General features: G+C 40.0%; 1 protein-coding gene across 1 annotated transcript in view; it reads left to right on the forward strand.

Moving 5' to 3' along the window:
* The window catches only part of ARHGAP42 (Rho GTPase activating protein 42), a 332,212-nt gene that overhangs the window by 68,674 nt on the left and 238,419 nt on the right, over positions 1-25,119 (forward strand). Inside the window, exon 2 of the mRNA XM_010358477.2 lies at positions 18,665-18,760. Within this exon, the coding sequence (XP_010356779.1) occupies positions 18,665-18,760 (96 nt within the window). The remainder of the gene's footprint in view (positions 1-18,664; positions 18,761-25,119) is intronic.

The following is a 25,119-nucleotide window of genomic DNA, read 5'->3' on the forward strand; positions in this document are numbered from 1 at the left end:
CTACTGGGTGTTCCCTTAATTTGGGGCACTCCCTCTTCCCTGGGGGTAGGAGTCCCTGAGAGCCAGACTACTGTGACTACTCTTGTTCCTCTTAGTCTAGACAGCCAGTGAGGCTGCCGTAATTCAGGCTGGTTCTGGGGAATGTCTGCGAGGAATCCAGTGATGTGACTTGTCCTCAACCCTCTCAGCAGTGGGTACCAGCACCCATTCTGATGGGGGCGGCAGGGGAATGACATATACTCTGAGATTTCTTGGTTATAAATAGTCGTAGTTTCTTGGCTTTCTCAAATTCTGGTTGTAATAGTAATGAACTGGTCCTGTGGACAGACTTAGAACCTTCTGGTTAGGCAGGGTGGTGCAGGCTATAGTGATAGCTCATGCACTAGTTTTCTCCTTCCTGGGCGCAGTGTTATTATACCTGTGGATGCTGTAATGGTCTGTGTTGGTTGGCTTCCAGCCAGAAGGTGATGCTCGCAAGACAGTGCCAGCTGCCATAATAGTGGTGGGATTTGTGCTTGCTTTATGTTACCCGGGGGATGTACCCTGGTTTCCAGATGATGGTTGGGGCCATAGGGCTCCCAGAAGTTCTATCCTTTGTGTTAAGTTACCAGGGCAGGTTAAGGGGCAAAGCCAGGTGGGGGCTGGGTCAGGCAGGCCCTTGCTCTGGTTCTCTGTGTATAGGGCAAGCAGAGGCCCCTGTGGGGGTGAGGGGACTGGTTCTCGGGCCACTGGGGTGATACTCCAGGAAGAGTGTAGCTTCTGCTGCACAGAAGAAGTTCGCCCAGGGATTGGGGAGTAACAGGCAGCAGGAAGCCTCACCCAGCTTCCATGCACTTGATAAGGCTGGTCTCTCACCTGCAGTGTTCACTAGCAGCAGCTAGCTAAATTCCGGGCAGTCTATGCTCAATACTGCTCCAGGCCATAATTCTTTTCCTTGGAGACAGGAACTGGCTTTCAGGCCATGCCACTCCTCATCTGCCCACAAAGCTGGGGTGCCCAGCTCCTGTGCCTGTGGCTAGAGCAATTCCAAGGAAAGTGCTTCCCACTCACCCCCTGGTTCTGGCCAAGGGAGTTTATCCCCACTTGAGATTATATTATGAATTTCATTTGAGAGCTTCTTTCAACCTGCTGCCACTGTCTGAGTCAGTTCCTGTCAGGTAGAATCAGGAATGGTTTCCCTCTGTGTGTGCTGGAGACTGGAAGGCTCTTCCTGCTGCTGTTCCTACTTTTACATGCCACACCGCTTACTATATCAGTTCCCACACCGGGTGGGATTAAAGCCTTCCTCTTCAGGCTGGATTGCCAGGTTTCCCAGTGGGAACGTGTACCCTGGAGGCGGTCTCTTCCTCTCTCACACTCTGGAGACTTACAGTTTTTCCTCCTGGCTCTCAGTGTAGGCTGCAGCCTGCAGTTTCTTTCAAAGAGTCTTTGGTTTCTTCCCATTTTCCTGTTAAATTCCTGCATTGCTGCCTGGAAAAAAGTGAACAGTGCAAATTTCAACTCACTATTTTGTCTTTCCAAGTGGGAGAGGCTGCCTCTAATCTGCCATTTTGGCCACATTGCCCCAGATGAATATTTAAATTGTGAATCTTTAACTTTAATTCCCAATAGTGCTACTTATAACCACATGATAAAATGGGTTTAAATTAAATTTAGACTGGTTAGTATGGGAGATGTTAAAAAAAATCTTCCTCACCAAATTGGTAAGATTCCACTTAACTATAATGGTTTTATCTGTATGTATGAATACAGATTTTTACCATTCATTGTAAACATGAACACTACTAGATTGTGGAGAAACATTAAAGAAATGTTTCTCAATTTGGAATTAAGGCCCTGACCTGTGACCTAGAAATCAGACATGCTTGAAATGTTTAGTAGGGAAATGAAGATCTTGCATGTCAGGTTCTTACTTTATGATTCTCGGAAACTAACTGGTACTTTAAGGAACCTTGGGTTCAGGCCACTCCTAATTATCTTCTTTCCCCTTGTTGAGTTCTATTCCATACTTGTAGAAAATAAACTTCTGGGAAAACTTAATTTTAGTCTTTGATTACATGATTCAGGTTAGCTTTAAGGAAAATTGTTTAATATTGAAATGCGTAAGTAGAAAACATTAATTTCTGTATAGATTTTTTTTTTTTTTTGAGATGGAGTCTTGCTCTGTCGCCCAGGCTGGAGTACAGTGGTGCAATCTCGGCTCACTGCAAGCTCCGCCTCCCGGGTTCATGCCATTCTCCTGCCTCAGCCTCCTGAGTAGCTGGGACTACAGGCGCCTGCCACCACGCCTGGCTAATTTTTTTGTGTTTTTAGTAGAGACGGGGTTTCACCGTGTTAGCCAGGATGGTCTCTATCTCCTGACCTCGTGATCCGCCCACCTTGGCCTCCCAAAGTGCTGGGATTACAGGTGTGAACCACCACGCCCGGCTAGATGTTTTTTTTAAAAAGAATGCTGTTTCTGTTTGTGATGCTTTAGTTCCGGTATAATGGTTTCTACACATTCCTATAAAATCACACCTCAAGGGAGAACAGAGGGAACCCATACCCCATTCTAAACACCAACCCCTCTTCCCCAATAAGAGTAGTAATAACTACGTAGCTTTATTCTGTTAATGATGAGCCAAAATTTCATTAAAGTGTATTTTGTACTTCATTCTAATTTGTATTGGTTTTCACATGGAAGTAATAAAAAAAAAAAAAAAAAGGACTGTGCTTATTCAGTTTTATTCCACTAGGGGATATACATATCTTAAGAAGACCAGTATTGGAAGATTTTACTCTGGATACTTTTGGTCTCATTCATCTGTTTATGGAAAACTAGCTAAGTGCCTTTTATATACTAGGCCCGAATCTGTTTGTTGAACAGTGAACAAAATAGGCTGACATTTATGCTTTCATAGAATTTAGGTTCTAACGGACGGGGGTACTGGTGGCAGATTAGTGAGTCAAATATGCTGCGGGTTAAATAGTGATAAATGGTAGGGTGTAAGAGAGTGTGCACACATGCGCATGCATGCACATATGTGGAGGCTGAAGACAATGCTTGCTCCTGCCTCATCCCCACCACAGACCTTGTAGCAACTAGTGCACAAACTTTACTTCATTTATCATAAAAGTCATTGAGTTTGAATCACAATGGGCTGGGTCCCTACACTGCACAGCATCTGAATGTGAATGTGAGTCTTAGATTATAGAGAATTTTCCATGTTTAAAAAGTTATGAGCATATGGAAACACAGTAACAGTATACATAATTTCATTTCTCAGTTGTACTTCTCTTCTCATGAGTTTTCATCCTGAAAAGACAGAGAGAGATTAGTACTATCTTGTTCGTTATCTGGAGAGCCCTTGCCAAAATATTGCACACAGTTCCACTGTTGGAGCATTTCTAGGGTTCTCGGATAACCTATATAAATAAGCAGCTGCTGGTAGCCATTGTCAGCTCATTGTCCCCTTTGAGGCTCCTCGTCTTCTTTTAGGCTTAGAGCTTCTGCCAAAAGCAAACCCAAGGGACTGGTAGTAGGTTGAAGGCTTCAGGCCCCAGATATGCATGAATGAAAAACTAAGAAAGAACTTATTCCCACTGTCATAACAGGGACAACAGAAATCTATTTATAAAGTAGGTTTTTCATGGTGTTAAGGTTTTGTGGTTGTCAAAGTTGGGAAAAGGAAGTTGAGGCAGTGCAGTATATACTGTTTGTCTCGTTAGGTTATTAACTTTTTGAGGTTAGGGGTAATGCTTTTCCTTAATTGACAGTGTCATGCTCTATATAATATCATTATTTAATATGACTGTTGGAAATATAAAATATAAAGATACACTATGACTCACTGAATCTAAGTTTCACAATTTTAATATTTTAACATTTCTAAAATTGGATAGAGGTCTTACAATGTATCATCTTTGGCCAGGTGTGGTAGGTCATGCCTGTAATCCCAGCACTTTAGGAGGCTAAGACAGGAGGACGGCTTGAGGCCAGGAGCTCCAGACTAGCTTGGTCAACACAGTGAGACCTTGCCTCTACAAAAAATTAAAAAAAAAATTAGCTGGGCATAGTGTCACATGTCTGTACTCCTAGCTACTCAGTAGGCTGAGGCAGGTGGATAGCTTGAGCCCAGGCAGTTGAAGCTGCAGTGAGCAATGATCATACCGCTGCACTCTAGCCTGGGCAACAGAGCAAGACCCTGTCTCAAAAAAATATATATGTTTTTGATACAATTTATCGTCTTAAAATGTGTGAACTGTGGTAAATAAAAATGACAGCACCTAAAATTTGTAGTGTTTGTAGAACTGATGATAAGAAGTTTTGGAGTAAACCAAAAATGCTTAGAGAGGTGAAAATGGCATATATATTTGTTAACTTTTTTAATTGAATGGTGACTTAATCATAGGCTGATTACATGCTGATTGATTAAAGCCTGGTATAAATTATGTGTATCATTTGTATGAAAGTCTTTATTATTTGCAGTAAGACGATAATTAGAGAAAGCGTGTCTTCCAAAGTTTGGAACGCTCTACAGCCAGACATAGTTGCACAAATTGACACAGTTGGAATTCCTCAGTTCTGGATGCTAGATAAAAATCTTCACTGTTCAGAATCACAGCAGGCAGTTGCTGTCTATGTCCAGATCATTGAAGTGCATACATGTTAGTGGCTCAAACAGCACAGCATTTTAGGTGAATGAATTTTACTTTGTGCTTAGTTTTTAGAATAAAAAATTGAGATTGATTGATTGATTGATTGATTTTCGAGACGGAGTCTTGCTCAGTTGCCCAGGCTGGAGTGCAGTGGTGCGATCTTGGCTCACTGCAAGCTCTGCCTCCCGGGAGATTTATTTTTATGCTTTCTGATCAGTATCATGAATCACCCCATAAAATAAAAATAGTGCTTTAAATATAAGATGCATATCTTCAAAGACATTTATGGATTTTTATGATAATCATACCATGTAAATATTTAATACATTGGCAGTTAAAATAGTTACATGGTGAGAATATAGGAAGATCAATAAGAATGAGAGTTTTTAAAGTGAGAAAATGGTAAATAAGACATGAACATTATAAATGGTATTGTAAAAATGAGATTTTTATTTATTACTGAGCTAAATCCAGTATGGTAGAATTGCAGGCTTAAAAGGAACATCCACAGTTATTTAAGGTGGTATACAAAGAGGGTTGATTTGGACATGGCAGATTGAGATTCCTGTCCTGATTCTGTTGTTTGGGTAAGTCACTTAACCTTGAGCCTTAGTTTCTTCATCTGTAAAATGGAGATAATCACCTACACAGCTTATTTCCTCAGTAGGGTTCCAATGAGATAGGGGCTATAAATATTAATATGATTTGAAAAATCCCATCATGTGCATTTAAGGTGGTGAGATGGCTGTAGTAAGTCAGTCTCTTAAAAGTGGAACACTTGGAAGTTAAATTAGAACAGAAAAAGTCGTAAAATAGTATAGTTCACCAAAAATCATCATCTCTATTGTGATACCTTAAAAATGGCATGGCTCTAAGGGTACATAATGAAATCTGCAATTTAAAAATGCTGTTTTTCCAAAATAGCTTCAAAAATTGCTTTAGTGTGTCAAAATGGGGTAGGATAGCAGAAAAATGAAGTCTGCAAACATGTAGGATAATGAGTTTCTTGAAATCGACTCACAGAAAAACACTGTGTAAATGGAGAATAACGATCTTTGTGCCTTTACTTCCCTGGCAGCCCAGGCTCAACCCTGTTTGACAGTGTGCTTTCTTGTTTCTTTTTGGAAGGATGAGGCATGGTGCCAGCATTCATCCACATCTTGTCCAAGAGAGTGGTTTATGTATTCTTTCAGTTACCATTCATTATAAAATATTTCCAGTCTTTAAGAGAACATTAGTCATATTGCTATGTGAAAAGATTGTTTTTGCCATAACCATACTGTTCATATATAGCCATGACATTGTCTGATATTATACACTTCCATTTTTTTTTTTTTTTTTGAGACGGAGTCTCGCTCTGTCACCCAGGCTGGAGTGCAGTGGCCGGATCTCAGCTCACTGCAAGCTCCGCCTCCCGGATTTACGCCATTCTCCTGCCTCAGCCTCCCGAGTAGCTGGGACTACAGGCGCCCGCCACCTCGCCCGGCTAGCTTTTTGTATTTTTTAGTAGAGACGGGGTTTCACCGCGTTAGCCAGGGTGATCTCGAACTCCTGACCTCGTGATCCGCCCGTCTTGGCCTCCCAAAGTGCTGGGATTACAGGCTTGAGCCACCGCGCCCGGCTTTATACACTTCCATTTGATCAAAGAAAAATCAATAAAAATGTAATAGTGAAAACCCAAATATGCTGTAACAATAAATGTAGCAACTTAAACTAGCCACTTAAGCTATAATCACATTCTAAGCTTGTTGCTCCATTTAAATTGTACTTGGGAAAGTTTTTAGAGGTTTGTGTGAATGTGTTAACTTGTTTCTTTGCTTGGGTAAACAGATTTTATTATTGGGTCTGGGAAAGTTTTTGTTAAGGTGTGCTGGAGCAGATATCTATTAACTACTGAGATGATACTTTTTTGAAGTTGTAGTAATAAACGCAGTCTTTGGAGGCAATATATGTATTGTATAACTTTTATTAATGATGCATGATGCTAAACAGCTGAAATGAAAATGCACTTAAGTAAATGATCAGTTTACCTTTTGGAATAGGGACAATTTGACTGTGATGATTTTTGTTGTCACTATAGTTTTTTTCCTTGATTGGCAGGCACTGTGGCTGCATCATAAAATGATGAGTTATCATTTTAGGTCCAGAGAAATAGGCTGATATGTAGGTTTAGTAACTGAGAGGAAATAACTAACATGTCTTTCCAGTCATTGGTCACCTCTTTAAAAATTAATAGTAATTATAATTATGATAGTTTATCAAGCTCTTACTATATGCTATGATGAACTCTAAATGCATGATTTTGTTTGCTCATCACAATGATCCTATGAAATAAGTATATTAATATTATTCCCATTTTATAGGTAGGTAAATTGAAACTTGCAGTGCTTAAGTAACCTAACTTGGCCACCTAGCAAAACAGAATTTAACTAGTAGTGAGTCTGACACCAATATCCTCACTCTTAATATATTTTTAAATTAGAGCTATTTGTATTAGAAGGCTTTGCAAAGACATAGAGGCCCATGCCAGCCTTTTCTTTAATGATTTACATTTGTGAAAAGTTTTAGTGTTTTTGTTTGTTTGTCTTTTTCACTGAATGCTCACTCCATCAAGCTTGGATAGACCACCAGAATCATTTTTATAGTGGATGTTTTACAAGGCAATGTTGAGATTGTAGGTTTAGCAGGTAAAATGTCTGGGCTGCTTTTGTCGGCAGCCAGGTGTCCCCCACTCACCCCCACCACCCTGCAGCTTGCCAACAGATCTTTAACGAAAGAACCTTCTGGCCATTCTCTCTGGTTCCTCACATCTCATCTGCTTGATTTGATGTCCATATCTTAAGTCTGTGTTTGCTGGGGCTCTGGTTTTCCTCTCTTCTTCTTGGCACCTTTTTATAGCTAGGGGCAAGCCTGTGTCTAGGCACCTGGCTTCTTATCTCTAATTGCTCTCTGCCAGTCTTAAGAAGGCCTTAATTTACGTCTCCTAAATACCCTGAATTCCCACATTCAGTTCTGTTTATTGACAGCTTCCTATTTTCAAGGTCCTGTGTTGGTGAAGTAAAGGCTGGAGGGGTTCTCTGTCCTCCACATCTTGCTGTTCAGGGAGAGTTATATGATTTGGACACAAAGAAGTATAATAATAAAGAGGGAACATTGTCTCGAGTATTTCAGTAGACATACAAAAGAGGAGGTAGAGTACAATAATGCAATATTTCTCAAAGATTTCTCCTGAAGTACATCTAATACGAGAGGAGGGGAAAAATACCCTCTCGGTAGTCTGGGGACATAGCCCAAACTGGCTGCCTCAGAGGAAATATCAGGTACAAGCTAATTCATATGAAATAGGCTTTGCCTGCAATATATGCATTTTAAAAATGGAAAACTGTGTAAAATTACTTGGCTTCCTTCTCCCCAGTTTTCAAATAAAAGTTGTAGCCCCAGGAAGATGCAAATAAGAGTGTCTATAGCTTTCTGAACCTCTGACTGCATACCATAAGGCACCCAACGTTTGGTATCTGTAAATCAGCAGATACATTGCGCTGATTGGATTACCTAGGGTAACTTTAGGGTTACTTAATCTAGAAAGCGGCAAGTTTTAAAGGTACTTTAATAGGACTGAAATTAACCACATGCACCATCCTTAAGTATAGCCAGGAGGCTCTTGCAGACCAGATCTTGGTATCTTAATGTTATTGTAGCCCCTGGATGCTATGATGCAGATTTGCAGTCCTGCAGCTGTGCATACCTCTCTATTTGAAGATCACAGCAGATACAAAGGGCTGTTTCTGATGTGGAGAATGACTTTGTGGATGTTGAGAGAGTTAAGTTTAGATTGGTTTGTTTGGCTGGGATTTTGAGTTTGCAAAGAATAGTTTGAGAGAAACGATGAGTCAAAAAACATGAAGATGACATCCTTCACTAACCTAGTAGGTAACAGCTTAGTATGTCCTTTAAAATGAAATTAAAGGCTAGGTGCAGTGGCTTACCCCTATGATCCCAGCACTTTGGGAGGCCAAGGTGGGAGGATCACTTGAGGTCAGGAGTTCGAGACTAGCGTAGCCAACATGGTAAAACCCCATCTCTACTAAAAATACAAAAAAATTAGCCAGGTGTGGTGGCAGGCGCCTGTAATCCCAGGTACTCACAAGACAATCGTGTGAATCCAGGAGGCAGAGGTTGCAGTGAGCCGAGATTGCACCACTGCACTCCAGCCCAGGTGACAGAGCAAGACTCTGTCTCAAAAAAAAAAAAAAAAAAAAAGAAAAAAGAAAAAAGAAAAAGAAATTAAACTACTCATGATTTAACCACAAATGTATATGACACCAAGAAGGGCAGGGTGGAGAAAGGAAGCTGTAAGAGCTGGCAATAGGGTGACATGTGACATGAAACGTAAGGTAACACCAAATGTCCTTCCAAAGTCATTATCTTGGGTGGATGGATATGTTAGGTAATAAAAAGAAAAATGGGCTGCAACCGAGGCTAACATACTGAGGCTTTCCCTTACTGAATCTGTTGATAAGAGAGTGAGTTGTAAATGCTCAGCCAACAGTGGGAAGTGAGTGCTTGTACTGGGGCAGTAGTCGGGGGTGGGTAGGCAGACCAGGAAGTCCCGGCAAAGCAGGCCAGGCCACCCCTGAGTTAGGGAAGCTTAGGAAAACAAAACTCCTCTATATTGGGTAACTTAGTATTTGTAGTTAAAGAAAAAGAAAAGGGTAAGGGAGATATTTCAGAAAATGTTCCTTGGGGTGCCAGCATCTAAACTCAAATGACCACTTAGGAGTGGTTTGCGAAGAGATAACATAGATAGTACTTTACAAAGAGAAACAGTATTGAGGTAAAACATGGTGGCTAAAGACAAAGTTGTCTAAAGTCAAGAGTCTGAGGAAGAGAAATCTCAAGAGAGGGGGCAGAGGAATTGTTATTGAGGCAGAAAGAGACTCTGGAGAATGACATTGTGCCACTGTTCTTTACCCACCCATTTCAAGTTTTTTCCCCAGGGTAGGAAGATGGGTGGTTCATTTTATCCTTTGAACTTTCTATTTTTAACTTGGGTTGTAGCAAAGTGAAGTCTTTGTGGTTTCTCATTTTTAATTTTTATGGAATTTGTAGGTTTATAGAACCTGGATAAAATCTGGCCAAGTGTTGGTTCCTATTTGTTATTTTTAGGCTGAAATCTTCTGGAACTGCTTGCCAGACACATATCATTTATGGGATTACAAACCGTTTGGTCTTCATTAGAGGCCAGCGCCACTATTTATTTTCACTGAAGCTCTCTTGAAGATAGTAATTTAATACCCAGATTAAATATGTTATGCTTACAATGAAAATATTTCATACTCTGTATTTGCCATCATAATAAATAATGGTTTAATAGTTAACATTTGTTGAGAATCAGTATTTCAAGTTTCTATTCTATACCAGACACTGTGCTGAGCCAGTTTTATGTAATATTCATGACAGTCTTGCAAAGGATTAACATCTTCCTTTTGCACTTGAGGAGCCTACGATTCAGAGGGGCTAAGTACTTGCTCTGAAACACATTGCAGTAAGTGGTGATCCCTGGATTGGCATCCATGTCTCTTTGACCCTTGTGCACGCGTAGTCTGTGACATAAAAGAATGATTGTTTCTAATCAAAGGACTTCTTTCCAGATCTGAGCACCTTCGTCACATAAGACATCGAAAACAGATGCTTAACTTAATATGCCTGCCGGAAGAGTGGATGTATCCACTGCAAAATGGGATGCAGACTCTGAATACACTTCTGCTGTAAAAATGAATGAGACTGCCTAAAGCTGGGCTAATTTGATTTACCAATTTGAAGGTGCCCAAACAACCATGTTGTTCTAGCCTGGAATACAGCACATTAATGTAGTGACCTAGGGCGTAGCCTGTGCTTTTTCTGCATTTTCAGGGGAATGAAGAACAGCATCAGGTCTCCATGGTTCTCTGGTAATTCTGTCTCCAGTGACCTCCTGTAGACCTGCCCCTTGCTTCATGGCAGTGTTTCTCAAGGCCTTCAAGGAAAGAGAATTCCTTGATTTCCATTTCTGTTAGTTACTCAAATTTCCTTCAGCTCAACTCTCGTTTATTGAGTGACTGCTACATACCAAACTTTGTTCTGGGCCCTCTTAATGAGGGCTGATTTTTAACATCAGATAACCACTATTTTCTAGGCATGTATATAAAACAGAAGATAGCAAAGATTGTGTTTTAAAACTTTGTTCAGGTAAGTGATAGGAATGTTTTTTACTGACAAATTTCCATTGTGTTTTTCTTATACTTTGCCACACCCAGTATTCTTCTCTTCTGACTTTTCTCAGTTTAACAATCTGAACCTTACAATTCCTGAGAGCACACTAAAAACATAACTGCAGTTATTAAAAAAGCAAGGCTTACTTGATGTTTCCTTGACATATTCTGTTATGTACTTTACTCAGTACATTACTCTGCTGTGTAATGTACTGTGCTTTTTATTAAGGCTTTCTGTTATATTCGTGTGTATTTTTAGTACAACAAGCTTTTCAGTAGTTTATAGTGATTTTTTTTTTTTTTTTTAAAGACAGAGTTTTGCTCTTGTTGCCCAGGCGAGAGTGCAATGGCACCATCTTGGCTCACTGCAACCTCTGCCTCCCAGGTTCAAGCAATTCTCATGCTTCAGCCTCACGAGTAGCTGGGATTACAGGCATGTGCTACCACGCCCAGCTAATTTTTTTGTATTTTTAGTAGAGGTGGAGTTTCACCATGTTGGTCAAGCTGGTCTTGAACTCCCAACCTCAGGTGATCCACACACCTTAGCCTCCCAAAGTGCTGAGATTACAGCGTGAGCCACTGTGCCCGGCTGTTTATAGTGAATTCTTAATGTTAAGAATGTTTTGCCAGTTAGTTTACATTTCTTTCTTTCACTCTTTTTCAGGTAGCTGCTTTCTATTAGGCACTAAGGGCAGAAAGAGATGAAGAATATATACCTACCTTCAAAAAGCCTAAAACCTAAGATGTTATTCAGTGTGGCATTAGAAAATAGAGGAATGAGCATACATTTCCTTTGTCTTTTTAAAATTTTATTTATTTATTTATTTGAGACAGAGTCTTGCTATATCACCCAGGCTGCAGTGCAGTGACATGATCTTGACTCGCTGCAACCTCCGCCCCCGGGTTCAAGTTAATTCTCCTGCCTCAGCCTCGCGAGTAGCTGGGATTACAGGTGTGTGTACTACTGTGCCCAGCTAATTTTTGTGTTTTTAGTAGAGATGGGGTTTCCCGATGTTTGCCAGGCCGGTCTCGAACTTCTGATTTCAAGTGATCCACGTGCCTCAGCCTCCCAACTTACTGGGATTACAGGCATGAGCCACTGTGCCCAGCTCCATTGTCTTTTAACATGGTGTTTTATAATGACCATTTTATGTACATTTGCTACTAGATTATTCTATGCTCAGCATAGCTAGCTATCTCTCATAGAGTCCAACACATGGAGTCTTGCTGTTTTAAAATTTATATAGCAGGTAAAGGATTCATTAAATATTATAAGGTTCACAGCCTTCCCAGTTCCTCTTCCTCTTCCTCCTCCTCCTCCTCTTCTTCTTCTTTCTTTCTTTTTTTGAGACAAGTCTCACTGTGTTACCCAGGCTGCAATATAATGGTATTATCACAGCTCACTGCAACCTTGAACTCCTTTACTCAGTGATCCTCACACCTTAGCCTCCTAAGTAGCTAAGACCACTGGCACAAGCCACTACACCCAGCTGATTTTTAATCATTTTTTGTAGAGTTAAGGTTTTGCTATGTTGCACAGGTTCAGTTTCAACTCTTGGCCTACAGTGGTCCTCCTGCCTCAGCCTCCCAAAGCATTGAGATTACAGGCATGAGCCACGGTGCCTAGCCCCTCCCAGTTTTAATGCCCATCATTCTTTGGCGATTAACTATGATATGCCATGAAAGAGCATTCAGTTTGGGAAGCAGAAAAGCTATTCAGGTTGGAGTCCAGCTCTTAGACTCCAGGCAAGTTATTACTTAACTTTTCAGAGCACTGGCCCTCATGGCTTTGTGTAAGATTTAAGCATGTAAGAACTTTGAAAAAGTAAGACATCTTGCCAACACTATTGCTGTTGTTATTGAAAGCATACATTAAAGCTGCATGTAAGTACTAAAACATTGTGGTCATCATCATTATTTCTGAAAGCGAATAACTCATGTTTTACAAGTGACTGTAAAAGCCACATTAGGGGCTTGTAAGAGTGTGAAAGGAAAGAAGGGAGGGTAAAAGACATCCAGGGGCTTGGAGTATTTACCCAATTTGCAGAAATTGATGGTTTCAACAAAGGAGCTGTTGTTTACAAGGTAGGGTCTTGGATGCTTGGGTAGTATTCATAGATGGTAAAGTTTCCTACCATTAATATACTACTTAAAATAAGGTGGGTAGGTTAAGTTTACAAATCACTGAGATAAAGATGAAAGCATCACCAGAGAGTCCCAACATAATGGAGAGTTAAAGGCAGAGATAGTGTCACGTTGAAAGGGGTCAGAAAGAGCTTTTTGGAAAAAATGAGGACTTGAGGAGGACTTGAGAGAAATCTTGAAAAAAGGACTTTTTTGAAAACAAGAATGGGAAAAAAGTATGTTCTAAGTAGGTGAAGTAACAGTAAAAACATACATCCAAAGAATAGCAGGCTTGTTTCAGACAATAACCAGTACCTTAGCTTGGTGTGAGTCTTTAGAGATATGGTTGAGTATGTAGGTGGAAGCTACCCTTTGGAAGATTCTAGACATACTGTTTTAGTCTTCCTGGTACATTGTTGCATCTTTCAAGTCCCTGTTCTTAGTGAGTTTTCTAACAACTCTACCCCTGCACACTCAATCCAAACTGATTGTGCTTTTTTATTTGCCACCTTTATTTAAGGTCTGTGTGCAAAACTGTGTGGCAATGTGGTGAAGTGGGTATTCTGGAGCTGGCGCCCTGGGTTGAAATTTTGGTTCTGCTGTTTCCTAGCTTGTGTGACCTTGGGGAAGTCACTTAACTTATCTGTGCCTCAGTTTCTTAATCTGTAAAATGGGAGTGATGGCATCTAGTTCTTGTGGCTATTGTGAAGACTAATGGGTTAATTTATATTAAATGCTTACAAAAGTATCAGGTACTAGGTACTGTTATTAATCTCTGTCAAACAATTTATCGATCGCTCTCTGTTATGATTAATTACATGCCTCACCCCGCTATGGGACTGCGCCCTTTAGGAGGGAAGGACACATTCTATTTTAACCTTTGTATTCTCATTGCTTTATAATGTCTGCCTTCTGCATGGTTGTGAAAAGACGAGAATTCTACAACACATATATCTAGACAAATTGCTCCTGTGAGCCTTCCTTAGATCCAATCCCAGAGAAGCTGGATTTTAGGAAGAACTACCTTATACCACTGGTTGTACTTGTTCTGACATAAATATATATAGCCCACTTCCGTAACTAACACTGTAAAAGCAATTCCATTAACATCTCCAAAATAACAATAAGACCTCGGTTCCTAAGTCTTTGTGCAAGAAAAGTTTAACTAAATATTTATTTAATCATAGGTGTTTTGTATTCCTCTAATGAAATGAAGTTTTAATGTTTCATTATATAATCATGGAAGCTGTTGGTTAACTCTTTGATATGAAAACATTGTGGACTAATTAAAGCCCAGTATAACTTCTTTCAGGTTATAATGTGAATGCATGTGCCAACACTTGATGCTTAACTTTCAGTCAGGCAAATGGGACGGATGTGGTGTGTGTGGGGGGGGGGGGGCGGGGGGGGGGCATGTAAAGCATCTTTACTGTATACAACTTGCTCACCAATAAATGAATGTTGGGTAATAATAGGGAGAGACACCTCTGTCTAAACTAGATTATTTGATGGCATGGGATCTTTTGTCCTATACTTAAGAGAAAAATTTGACTCTTTAGTATGATACTTTAAAATTCAACAACAAATTTAAAAAATTATTAGGTTTTGAAATAGAGGTTTTTCTATTATGATATGGATGAACTTTATTTAAAAGATTTTAGAAACAGCTCTTCTGTTTTTTGTGCCTGGTCATGGTTTAGAAATTTTAGTTAGACAATTAGGAAAATATTGTGTCTCGTGTGATTTTAAATCAATGGGAAGATGTTGGGCTTTCTAATTCAGAATTGCACACTCAGTAGGGGATGGAGCCAAGATTAAAAGCATGAGCTGGATTCCTCATTTTAGAGATTGATCATTATTACTGCCAGAACATATCATACGTTCTTTACCGTGATGGTTTTTTTGACCTCATCATTACTTTGGCATTAGGAAAATGAGAAGAAATAGGAAGAAGATCAAGAACCGGAACACACTTGAAGTTGAAAATGTGTCATATTTGAGACTTCCCCTTCATTCGTAGAATTATCATTTGAACTAGTTGAGAGCCATATTTTCTTGTATAAACTTGTCTCTCATTATGCTTCTGGAAGGACTGTGAAAGGATCGTTCATGCATTCTTGATTCCATCAGGAGTTGAAATAGACACCCATCTCTTACACAGAAATGCTGAACAATAATACTGTCATGGCTTGATGGCTTTGCAGTGTAGCAAGAAAGTTTGAAATTGTTACCAACAGATTGTCTTGAGCACTTTCCAAGGTTATCTAAGGTCCAAGAGTTGCCATCTTCATAACTGAAATTTTTATTTTTCCTTTCTTAGATATTGAACATGGACACAATCAACATGTTCTGAGTGTTTTCTATGTGTTTGATGCTCTTCTAAGTTCTTTATCTATATTAACTCATTTTCTCCTCACCATAACCCTGAGGAGTGGTTCCACTTAACAGATGGAATACTGAGGTACAGAGAGGCTATGAAACTTACCCACAGTCATGACACTTAATTATTGCTAGAAACAGGATTCTAACCCAGTTAATCTGCCTTCAGTGCTCATACTCAGTAACTTGGCAGAGTAGCCTGTGAGTGGGCCACTGTGTTCTTGTTTGGAGATGGGAATTACTGTAGTGCATTCACAGTGATCTCTGTGAAGGGACAAAACAGATTACCTTTTTCGGTCAAGGTGCAAGGCCATGGAAAGTCAAGAACAGTCTGAGAAGAAATGGGAGATTGTGTCATGAGTTCCCTAGGACAGAGCTTCCAAATAGGCTCATCTGGGTTTGAGAGAAGTTCAGAAGAACTCTTGGTGGTAGCGAGGGGAGAGAAGGAATGATATCCATTGCAGGGTTCCCAAGCATCTTGATCTGCCCATGTATCCTCAGTCTCAACAATGCTGTAGGAATTACATTTGGGGCTTCAAATCCAGCAGAACATAAGGCCTTTATTTGTATACTACATATTTATTTGTATATTTGTATACTTGTATATTTGTATACTACATATTTGTATACTACACATACAAATAAAGGGGTATTAAATGGAATGGTTTTCCTAAGTCTCAGGGAGAGCACCCAGAATTAAACATGAAACTGTCTAATGTGTGTTTAAAAAGAAAAGCCTGTCTGAAATTTGAAGTCGGTGGTCTACAGAATCGTCCTTGCTGAGTGTGTTGGTAGGTCCTTGGCTGAAAATGGTACAAAATGTGACCTTCGTATTTGGAGACGTTTTCACCCTTGAGTGCCCACATTGATAGGTACTTGGACTTGGGGTTTCATGAATGTAGGGGCTGCCACAGTAAGTTCTGGGGTTATGTCTAGGCATAGGACCACAGTTATTCTGTTAAATAAAAATTATTTTGACATTTGTAAAAATGGTAAGGAAGACTTTATTCAGGACTATCACAACAGGTGTAAAGACTATGTCAGTAGATGAGAGAGATCTGGGTCAACTAAATACAACAAGAACAAGTGGGAATTTATGGCTAAGGAGCAGGATGTGGGGCATTGGGTGGATGGAAAATGACTAAGAAGAGACATTGATGGGAGTAGGATTCTTGCTGAAGAAAGGTGGGGGATGAGGAATTTGAACAGATATTGAGGGTAGGGGATTCTTTCTAGACTGACTTAGTAGAATCCTTGCTAAAACTAGGCTCTGCAGGCCCAGCAAGGGTCAGGGACAAGGTGGACGCCTAGTCAAGAAGAGGGCTTGAAGGAGCCTGACTCAAATTTGGTCAAGGAGGGAGAATTTATCAGTTCCTATTGCTTGATTAAATGTAAGGACTCAGGTATTAGACTTGATCTCACGCAAGAGACACTGTTAAGTGAAGTATAGAGTGAATTCCAGAAAAGTCTGTTTTCTTATTGGTGTAGACATCTGTGAATGGGTTGACATAAATGATCAGAGTAGCTCTGAGAGATGGGATCTTTACGATTTTCCTGATGCTACACTGTGAAGTTGATTTATTTTTATTTATTGGACTTAAGTAGGGTTTATTAAGTGCCAGGCATGGTTCTAAATGCTTTGCAAATATTAACTCATATAATCCTCAAAACAATTCTATAAGATGGTTATGCCGTCTTCCCGTTTTATATATAATTATGTATTGCTTAACAACAAGAACACATTTTGAGAAAAACATCCTTAGGCTGTTTTGTCATTGTACAAACATCATAGAGTATACTTACACAAGCCCAGATGGTATAGCCTACTACTTATCTTTCCGTACGGTGAAGTAGGTTATCCCACCTAGGCTACAAACCTTTACAGCATGTTACTGTACTGAATACTGTAGGCAGTTGTAACACAATGGTAAGTATGTATATCTAAACATATCCACACATAGAAGAGGTACAGTAAAAATACGGCATAAAAGATTTAAAAAGAGATGCACCTATGTAGGGCAGCTACAGTATAGTCTAGTGGAACTACTGTGGTGTGTGTTATGCAGTGCTTGACTGTGTGAGGAAACAGAGGCCCAGAGGAGTTAAATAATTTGTCCAAGGTCACATAGCAAGTAAGTGGTGGGGCTTGGATTTCCACCCAGGCAGCCTGGCTCGAGTCTGCATTCTTAATCACTCGGTTAGGTTGCATCCTGGGCTGTTGACTCCCAGGGATTTACTTATTATTATTCTGGGCTTTTCTTTCTCTGCCCATAAATAAAGAATTCTTTTGCTAGGTTTAGTCAGACTCTGGGCCTTGTTCAGACTGAAGTCAGGATTGGAGAGTATGTTTAACTTGAGTCTCAAAGTTATTTGTAAACAGCCTTTCAGGTCATCTTTTACCTTCTTGACCAAAATCGTTAGTTTATTGATAAAAACACATTTTCTACTTTTCCACAGTTTGTGCAGAATATTATTGGTGACTCTTTCTAATCAACCGTTGGCTTTTTCCCCTTCACCAGCAAGCTCAGTAGTATTCCTTCTTTTTTCCCTTTCTTTCTTTCTTTCTTTCTTTCTTTCTTTCTTTCTTTCTTTCTTTCTTTCTTTCTTTCTTTCTTTCTTTCTTTCTTTCTTTCTTTCTTTTCTTTCTTTCTTTCTTTTCTTTCTTTTTCTTTCTTTTCTTTCTTTCTTTCTTCTTTCTTTTCTTTTTTTTTACGAAAAAATGCTCCATTAGCTGAACAATGAGAACACATGGCCACAGTGGGGGAACAACATACACTGGGGCCTGTTTGGCCAGCGGGAGGTGTAGGGGGATGGAGAACATCAGGATAAACAGCTAATGCATGCTGGGCTTAATACCTAGGTGATGGGTGATAGGTGCAGCAAACCACTATAACACACGTTTACCTATGTAACAAACCTGCACATCCTGGCCATGTATCCCGGAACTTGAAATAAAATAAAATAAAAATGCTCCATTTATGGTCAGCGAGTGGTAGTTCCTTCATAAAGGCTTTGTTAAACTGGCTTTCAGATAATACACATCTGCCACCAAAACTCTCTTAAAGCAGTAAATCTCCACTGTATAGAACTGACCAGATCCATTTTCAGTATTTATAGTGTCTTTAAATTTGGTTAAATTAGTCAAACTGGTATTTCAAAGGATTCTGGTTAATATAATACAAAATCAAAGTTATATAATGTTATATTTGGAAACTCATCAGGATTCAATGGAACCTCACCTTATGGATTTTTTGCTTAACTTTTAATTGCAGATCTGTCTATGGCAGTGCAGAAATTTTCCCAGTCATTACAAGATTTCCAGTTTGAATGTATTGGTGATGCTGAAACAGATGATGAAATTAGTATTGGTAAGTACTACTGTTTTAGAAAGTTCTACTTCTAATATTTATTTTACGGAAATCAAATAGACGCACACCTAAATAATAAACATCTAAAATATTTTCTGACTTTGACAATACTATAAGGGTGATTTTGGGGTTTCTATGGAAGAATTTTTTTTTTTTTTTTGGAGACAGAGCCTCGCTCCGTTGCCCAGGCTGGAGTGCAGTGGTACAATCTTGACTCACTGCAACCTCCGCCTCCTGGGTTCAAGTGGTTCTCCTGCCTCAGCCTCCTGAGTAGCTGGGATTACAGGCACCTGCCACCATGCCAAACTAATTTTTGTATTTTTAGTAGAGACAGGATTTCACCATTTTGGTCAGCCTGGTCTCAAACTCCTGACCTCAGGTGATCCACCTGCCTCGACCTCCCAAAGTGTTGGGATTACTGGCGTGAGTCACCGTGCCTGGCCTAAAGAAAATATTATAAATTGCTTAAAATCGAAGCTCTGTTTTCCCCCCCCCCCCCCCCCCCCATAAGGAAATGACTGAATCATGCTATAACTCAGGTCATCCCTGCTTTTAATTATTCATTCAAACAAATATATATTAGGTATCTACTATTAAATTTACCAGGCAAAATGGTTTAAAAAATTACCTTACTATTTTTTTCTTCATACTGGTTTCTTTTTTAACTTGAATATTTGTTTTTAAAGAAAACAAATCAATCACGATTCCCTAAACCCGTGTTCTTGCAGGATGCAGAACATTACCAGGAATCAGGAGACTTGAACCCTAATCTGACGTTGCCTCAGTAATTTGGCAATCTGTCTCTGGGGAAAGCATGCTCCTTTCTGAATCAGAAGGATTCATCTCCCCTAAAATGAAGAGGTCATGTTATATGATCTCTGAAGTTTTATCTGTCTCTGACTTTCTATTGTTTGAATGTCTGATTCTTGTAACTCCCTCCACCGCCACCTTTTAAAGACCCCTCCATTTTCCAGTTTGTAGATGTGTGCTCCCTTCATAGGCTGGATTCCAGATATGTCATTTAATGAAAAGAGTATATAAAATATGTATGTATATTTTAGAGGATATTAGTAAGTGTACCCTACTTCCAGGTATAAAAATACGATATTACAAATGCTGAGAACAGTGACTCCCAAACTTTAATGTCTATAGGAAACACCTGGAAATTTCTTTTTTTTTTTCTTTTTTTTTTGGGGAGACAGAGTCTTGCTCTGTCACCCAGGCTGGAGTGCAGTGGTGCGATCTCAGTTCACTGCAACCTCTGCCTCCCACATTCAAGCAATTTTCCTGCCTCAGCCTCCCAAGTAGCTGGGATTACAGGTGCCCACCACCACGCCCAGCTAATTTTATTTTTGTATTTTTAGTAGAGATGGCGTTTCACTACGTTGGTCAGGGTGGTCTTGAAATCCTGACCTCATGATCCACCCACCACAGCCTCCCAAAGTGCTGGGATTACAGGTGTGAGCCACTGTACCCAGCTGGAAATCTTATTAATTGCGGGTCTTGGGTTGCATGTAAGATTCTCATTTCTAATAGATTTGAAAGTGATGTCCATGCTCCTAGTCCATGGACCACGCTCTGAGAAGCTGGGATTTATAATCCCCTTCATACCTTTCCACAATCACATTCCTCTTCTTCCTCTGCCCTTTCTTTTTCTTCTATAGTTCTACCAGTTATGTCTGTATTTCTAGACAGTATATTGTATTAGCTTTGACTATCTAAGTAGCAAGTCCGAGCACAGACCTCACTGTGAAACAAAAGGGCGATGTTACCCCCACAAAAAAGGCTCTCAGGAGAAGTTAAGCTGAATGAGTTTCGGCTTCAATGTGTGGCTTTAGCTTGCCTGCATTCGCAAGAGTCCTTTTGGAGAAATCTCTGGGCAGGGTACAGAGTCCTTAGACAAGCTCTCTGCATATGAAATTTACACGATACATACATCATTGTGATCATATTGGCAGTCTTTCTGAGCAGATACATGCCAGGTGGTCACTCTCTTTGCTTGCTTTTTTAGGAGTGTTAGTTAATTTGAGGGGAGGGTGGAGTGGCTGGTCTCCTTTGGCCCTCAGTTTTGTGATGAAAGATGGTCCCAGCCATGCCTGTCACTTGCCTGAGGTATAGTTAAAGTGCCTCCAGGAATAAGGGAGAGCCCTCCCACATGCATGACATCTTCCTCCTCACAGGAGAGCTGGGGAAGGGCAGCATTAGGGATCATGCACTGCCAACATTTGGAACAATAGTGGTCATTTTGCTTGTCATTTCTTGACATTTGTGTTATAAATGTCTGGTCCTCAACATAGGCTTTGTAGTACACACTTAGTCAGGTAAAAGCCTAGATTATATTACTAAAATACAAATATATTAGCATTATTATTTAGAAAAGCTACACCCACATATTTACATAACAGTTATTTTCACTTAGTTGTTTATTTATTTTGAGACAGAGTCTTGCTCTGTCACCTAGGCTGGAGTGCAGTGGCATGATCTCGGCTCACTGCAACCTCCGCCTCCTGTGTTCGAGTGATTCTCGTGCCTTAGCCTCCTGAGTAACTGGGATTATAGGCGTATGCCACCATGCCTAGCTAATTTTTGTATTCTTATTAGAGATGGGGTTTCCCCATGTTGGCCAAGCTGGTCTGGATCTCCTGACCTCAGGTGATCCACCTGCCTTGGCCTCCCAAAGTGCTGGGATTACAGGTGTGAACCACCGTGTCCAGCCTTCACTTAGTTATATTACGCTATAAATTCCATGGAGGCAGAAGTCAGATTTTGTTCTTTTTTAACCCTTTTGGCCTTAGCACTTGACCCAGATCCTCACAGTAGACCCTCAGATAAATTGTTGAATAAATGACATAATTTTCCTTATAAACTTTAATTTTTTTCACTTATATACATATTTTTCGAATACAATGATATATATAATTTGGTATTTTTTTCTTTGGAAAGAGGATTATAGCAAATACTCCTGGGTTTCCACAGATGATATAATTTTAATGACTTCATGAATTTATTTCATCAGGTTCATATACACGAATTTATGAAATAACCCTATAGTATGTTCAGGTTACTTCTGGTTGACCCTTTGCCTGTTATTGTTAAGAGTACAGTAAACATCTTTCTGTATGTTTCCATTTCCATTAAGCTTCTTACTTAAAAGTCATCTTGAAGTCACATATGCATGTAGTAATTGCAGATGTAGGGTTTTTAATCACTGTGCTGTGCAACCTTCTAGGCAGATGTTAGATTGTTTCCCCAAGTTGTAGTGAACTTGATAGCTCAACAGTGGCTTGTTTGACTCTTTCCACTTTGGCTAATTGAACATTGTTGTGCAGCTGTTGCAGATTAGATTTGAGAGGTGTGAATTGATCAGCAGGTGAAGGCTTACAAGCAATGAATATTACATTACATTCTAATGCTTATATGGGCTTTGAGAAGTTAAATCTCAGGTTGGAGATCAGGAGATGAAGAATCTACACAAGTAGATGTAATGTTGCTTGCTAATTTTAAATCAGGAGACTTATTATGCAAAGATCCCCTTTGCACTGGGAATCTGATTTAAATAGCAATGCTATTAGGAAAACTTAGAGCAAAATCACTTATAAGTATAAAATATTTCTGGAACAACACCTGTAAAAATATAGATATGTTTCAATATCCTATTCAACACTTTTTACCCTTTACCTGAGCTCCTACATACACTCTAAATAGGTAAAAATAAATTGTGTAGATAATAAATAAGTAGTAGTAAGAGGCTCTGAAGAATCATTGCTGACATGGAAGATTATGAGATTATCCCAAGCTGTTCTACCAAGGACAAGGAACTGGAAAATGTATCCCTGGGACTAACGTGTGTGTCTGGAGTGGGTGGAGCACAAGGATCACGCTTACCCTCCTTCAGTGGCTTCAATTCTACATGGGAAGGTACAGCGTTTCCGCTGTCTTTGCCTTGTTGAAGCCTGAGTTCCAACGACTTCGTTGTTGCTCTGATTTAATGAAAGGGGAATGAGGTAGGGACAACTGTGACTCTGAGCAGCGAGCAGTAGCCCCACCACACTCAGCTGGAGTAGGCTTGAGACCTACCGATGACATAGCCACAAAATCCTGTGACTTACAAAGAAGCTCATCTTCTGTATGTGGGTCATGTCAGTGCAAAAGGACTTGAAAAGTAAGACACTGGCAGGCTTTCTGTGTGTAAGGTGTGGTGGGAATGGGTAGGAAGGCAATAGGAAGATGAATAAAGATGTCTGCTTTCATTGTGCTTACAGTGGAAGAGGATGAAAAAAAGGTTGGGGGCAAAGTAAGGAAGAGAAGGTGGTGTTACTATATCAGTGTAATTGCCTAATTATGCAAGTAGTTCTGGGAGTGTGTTTGATGTGTAGGCCCATGTCTGGCCTGTACATCTGCCCCAACCCTTTACCAGTTCCCTCTGGCCCTACCCTTTTGGCCTGTGCTTGCTGGGTTTTTTGTTTTGTTTTGTGCCAGTGACACACTGCTGCTGGCTTGGAAGGAGGCAAAATGGAATTCGTTGTTCAAGATCCAGTGGGGAATTCCTGTGGCTCAGAGAGTAGGTCAGGACTGAAGTCCCAAGCAGGGTAGTGTCCTGTACTTTTTTTTTTTTAGCACCTCCCTTTTCATTGAAGAGCATCAAGAGGCCATTGCCCTCCCTTCTCTAAGGATAAATGAGCTGCAGGTGAGCTTTAGCCTTTTCCCTTTCATCTGCTCACTGCAGTGCTCGGTGAGTGGGAAGTGGCCCATTGAGCCCATCCACTTAACTTCCCACAGCTGCACTAACTGCCCACTTTTTATTTGGCTTTGGTTTTTTGAACTAAGGAAGACATTGAGTTAGGAGTACAGTGCTAGACACGTGGGGCTCGGCAATCGGTGATGGAGGGGAGGAAAGTGACTATAATCCGGTATAAGATAGATTCAAGCCACCTCTCATATCATACATTTATAGGGGTAGATCAAATACAAATGGTACCATTATGTAACTATAATTACACAAAGTAATATGTATGTAAATACAAAAACAATACTCATTGCATCAGTCCCTGGAGCACACTCTTGCATGGGAATTGATAATGTTCCAACATGAGTTATTTATCCAGCCTGAAAACTTTACTGATAGGAAATAAAAGGTTATTTGTGTAGAAACTAAAATCGTATTCTTTTGAAAACACTGTTTATGGTGGGTTAGTTTAAACGGCTGGATGTCCAAGATCTACTGAAAGTCCAAAGATACTATGAACCTGCCTATGAGATGGGTTGTTTAGCTACATTGATTTAGCACATTAGTATATAGGATAATAAAAGACTGTAAGTCTTAGCACATCCCTTGAGAATTTTCATCCACACCAAAGCTGTAGTATGCAAGTTACTCTATTTTGTTTTGTGTTTAGTACTTATAATTTGAAATCATTTTAAATCAAAGATTAAAAATGAGAAGACCTCTAGGTTTTTTAAAAATTTAGATATTGTGGCCGGGTTCGGTGGCTCACTCTTGTAATCCTAGCACTTTGGGAGGCCGAGGCAGGTGGATCACCTGAGTTTGGGAGTTCGAGACCAGCCTGACCAATACGGTGAAATCCCATCTCTACGAAAAATACAAAATTAGCCGGGCGTGGTGGCAAATGCCTGTAATCACCCAGCTACTTGGGAGGCTGAAGCAGGAGAATAGCTTGAACCCCGGGGGGTGGGGGGTGTTTTGCGGTGAGTTGAGATCGCGCCATTGCACTCCAGCCTGGCCAACAAGAGCAAAACTCCATTTCAAAAAAAAAAAAAAAAAAAAAAAATTAGATATTGTTAGTCAAACTGAATTAGTGCCAATAAAAATGTTAGTCATTAATATGAGGCAAAGTTTATTCATTCTATGTAATCTTGGAAACCATTGGAAAGTCCAGTTGCAATTGTGCATAAACAGCTTGGTTAGTGATGTTGTATGATGACCTAGACTCTGAGGAAAGTCTTGAACAGTATGAGCTTTGGACTCAAGAGATTAAACATTTACCAAGAAGGAGAGTCACTTTGCTAGTAAATATTTTTGGTGGAGACTTCATTCCTTTAGACACACCTAAACAGAAAATTCCTGTGGTAGTGACAGGCAATACACTACCATTTGTCAACTAAGGTAATAGCTACAAATTCTGAGTGGAGAAATGAGTCAGTCAATTAGGTAGTTCGAATCAAACTGTATTTTTTAACAGTCCCCCAGCTATTTCTGACATAACTAGTGTATTGCTGGTCCCTTGTTTATTCCATTTTGAATGCAGATATGCAGACATAGCAACAAGGATAGTGCTTAATAGTTAGCATCAGCCAGGCATGGTGGCTCACCCCTGTAATCCCAGCACTAGCACTTTCGG

This window comes from Rhinopithecus roxellana, chromosome 15 (assembly GCF_007565055.1).
Source record: "Rhinopithecus roxellana isolate Shanxi Qingling chromosome 15, ASM756505v1, whole genome shotgun sequence".
NCBI lineage: Eukaryota > Metazoa > Chordata > Mammalia > Primates > Cercopithecidae > Rhinopithecus > Rhinopithecus roxellana.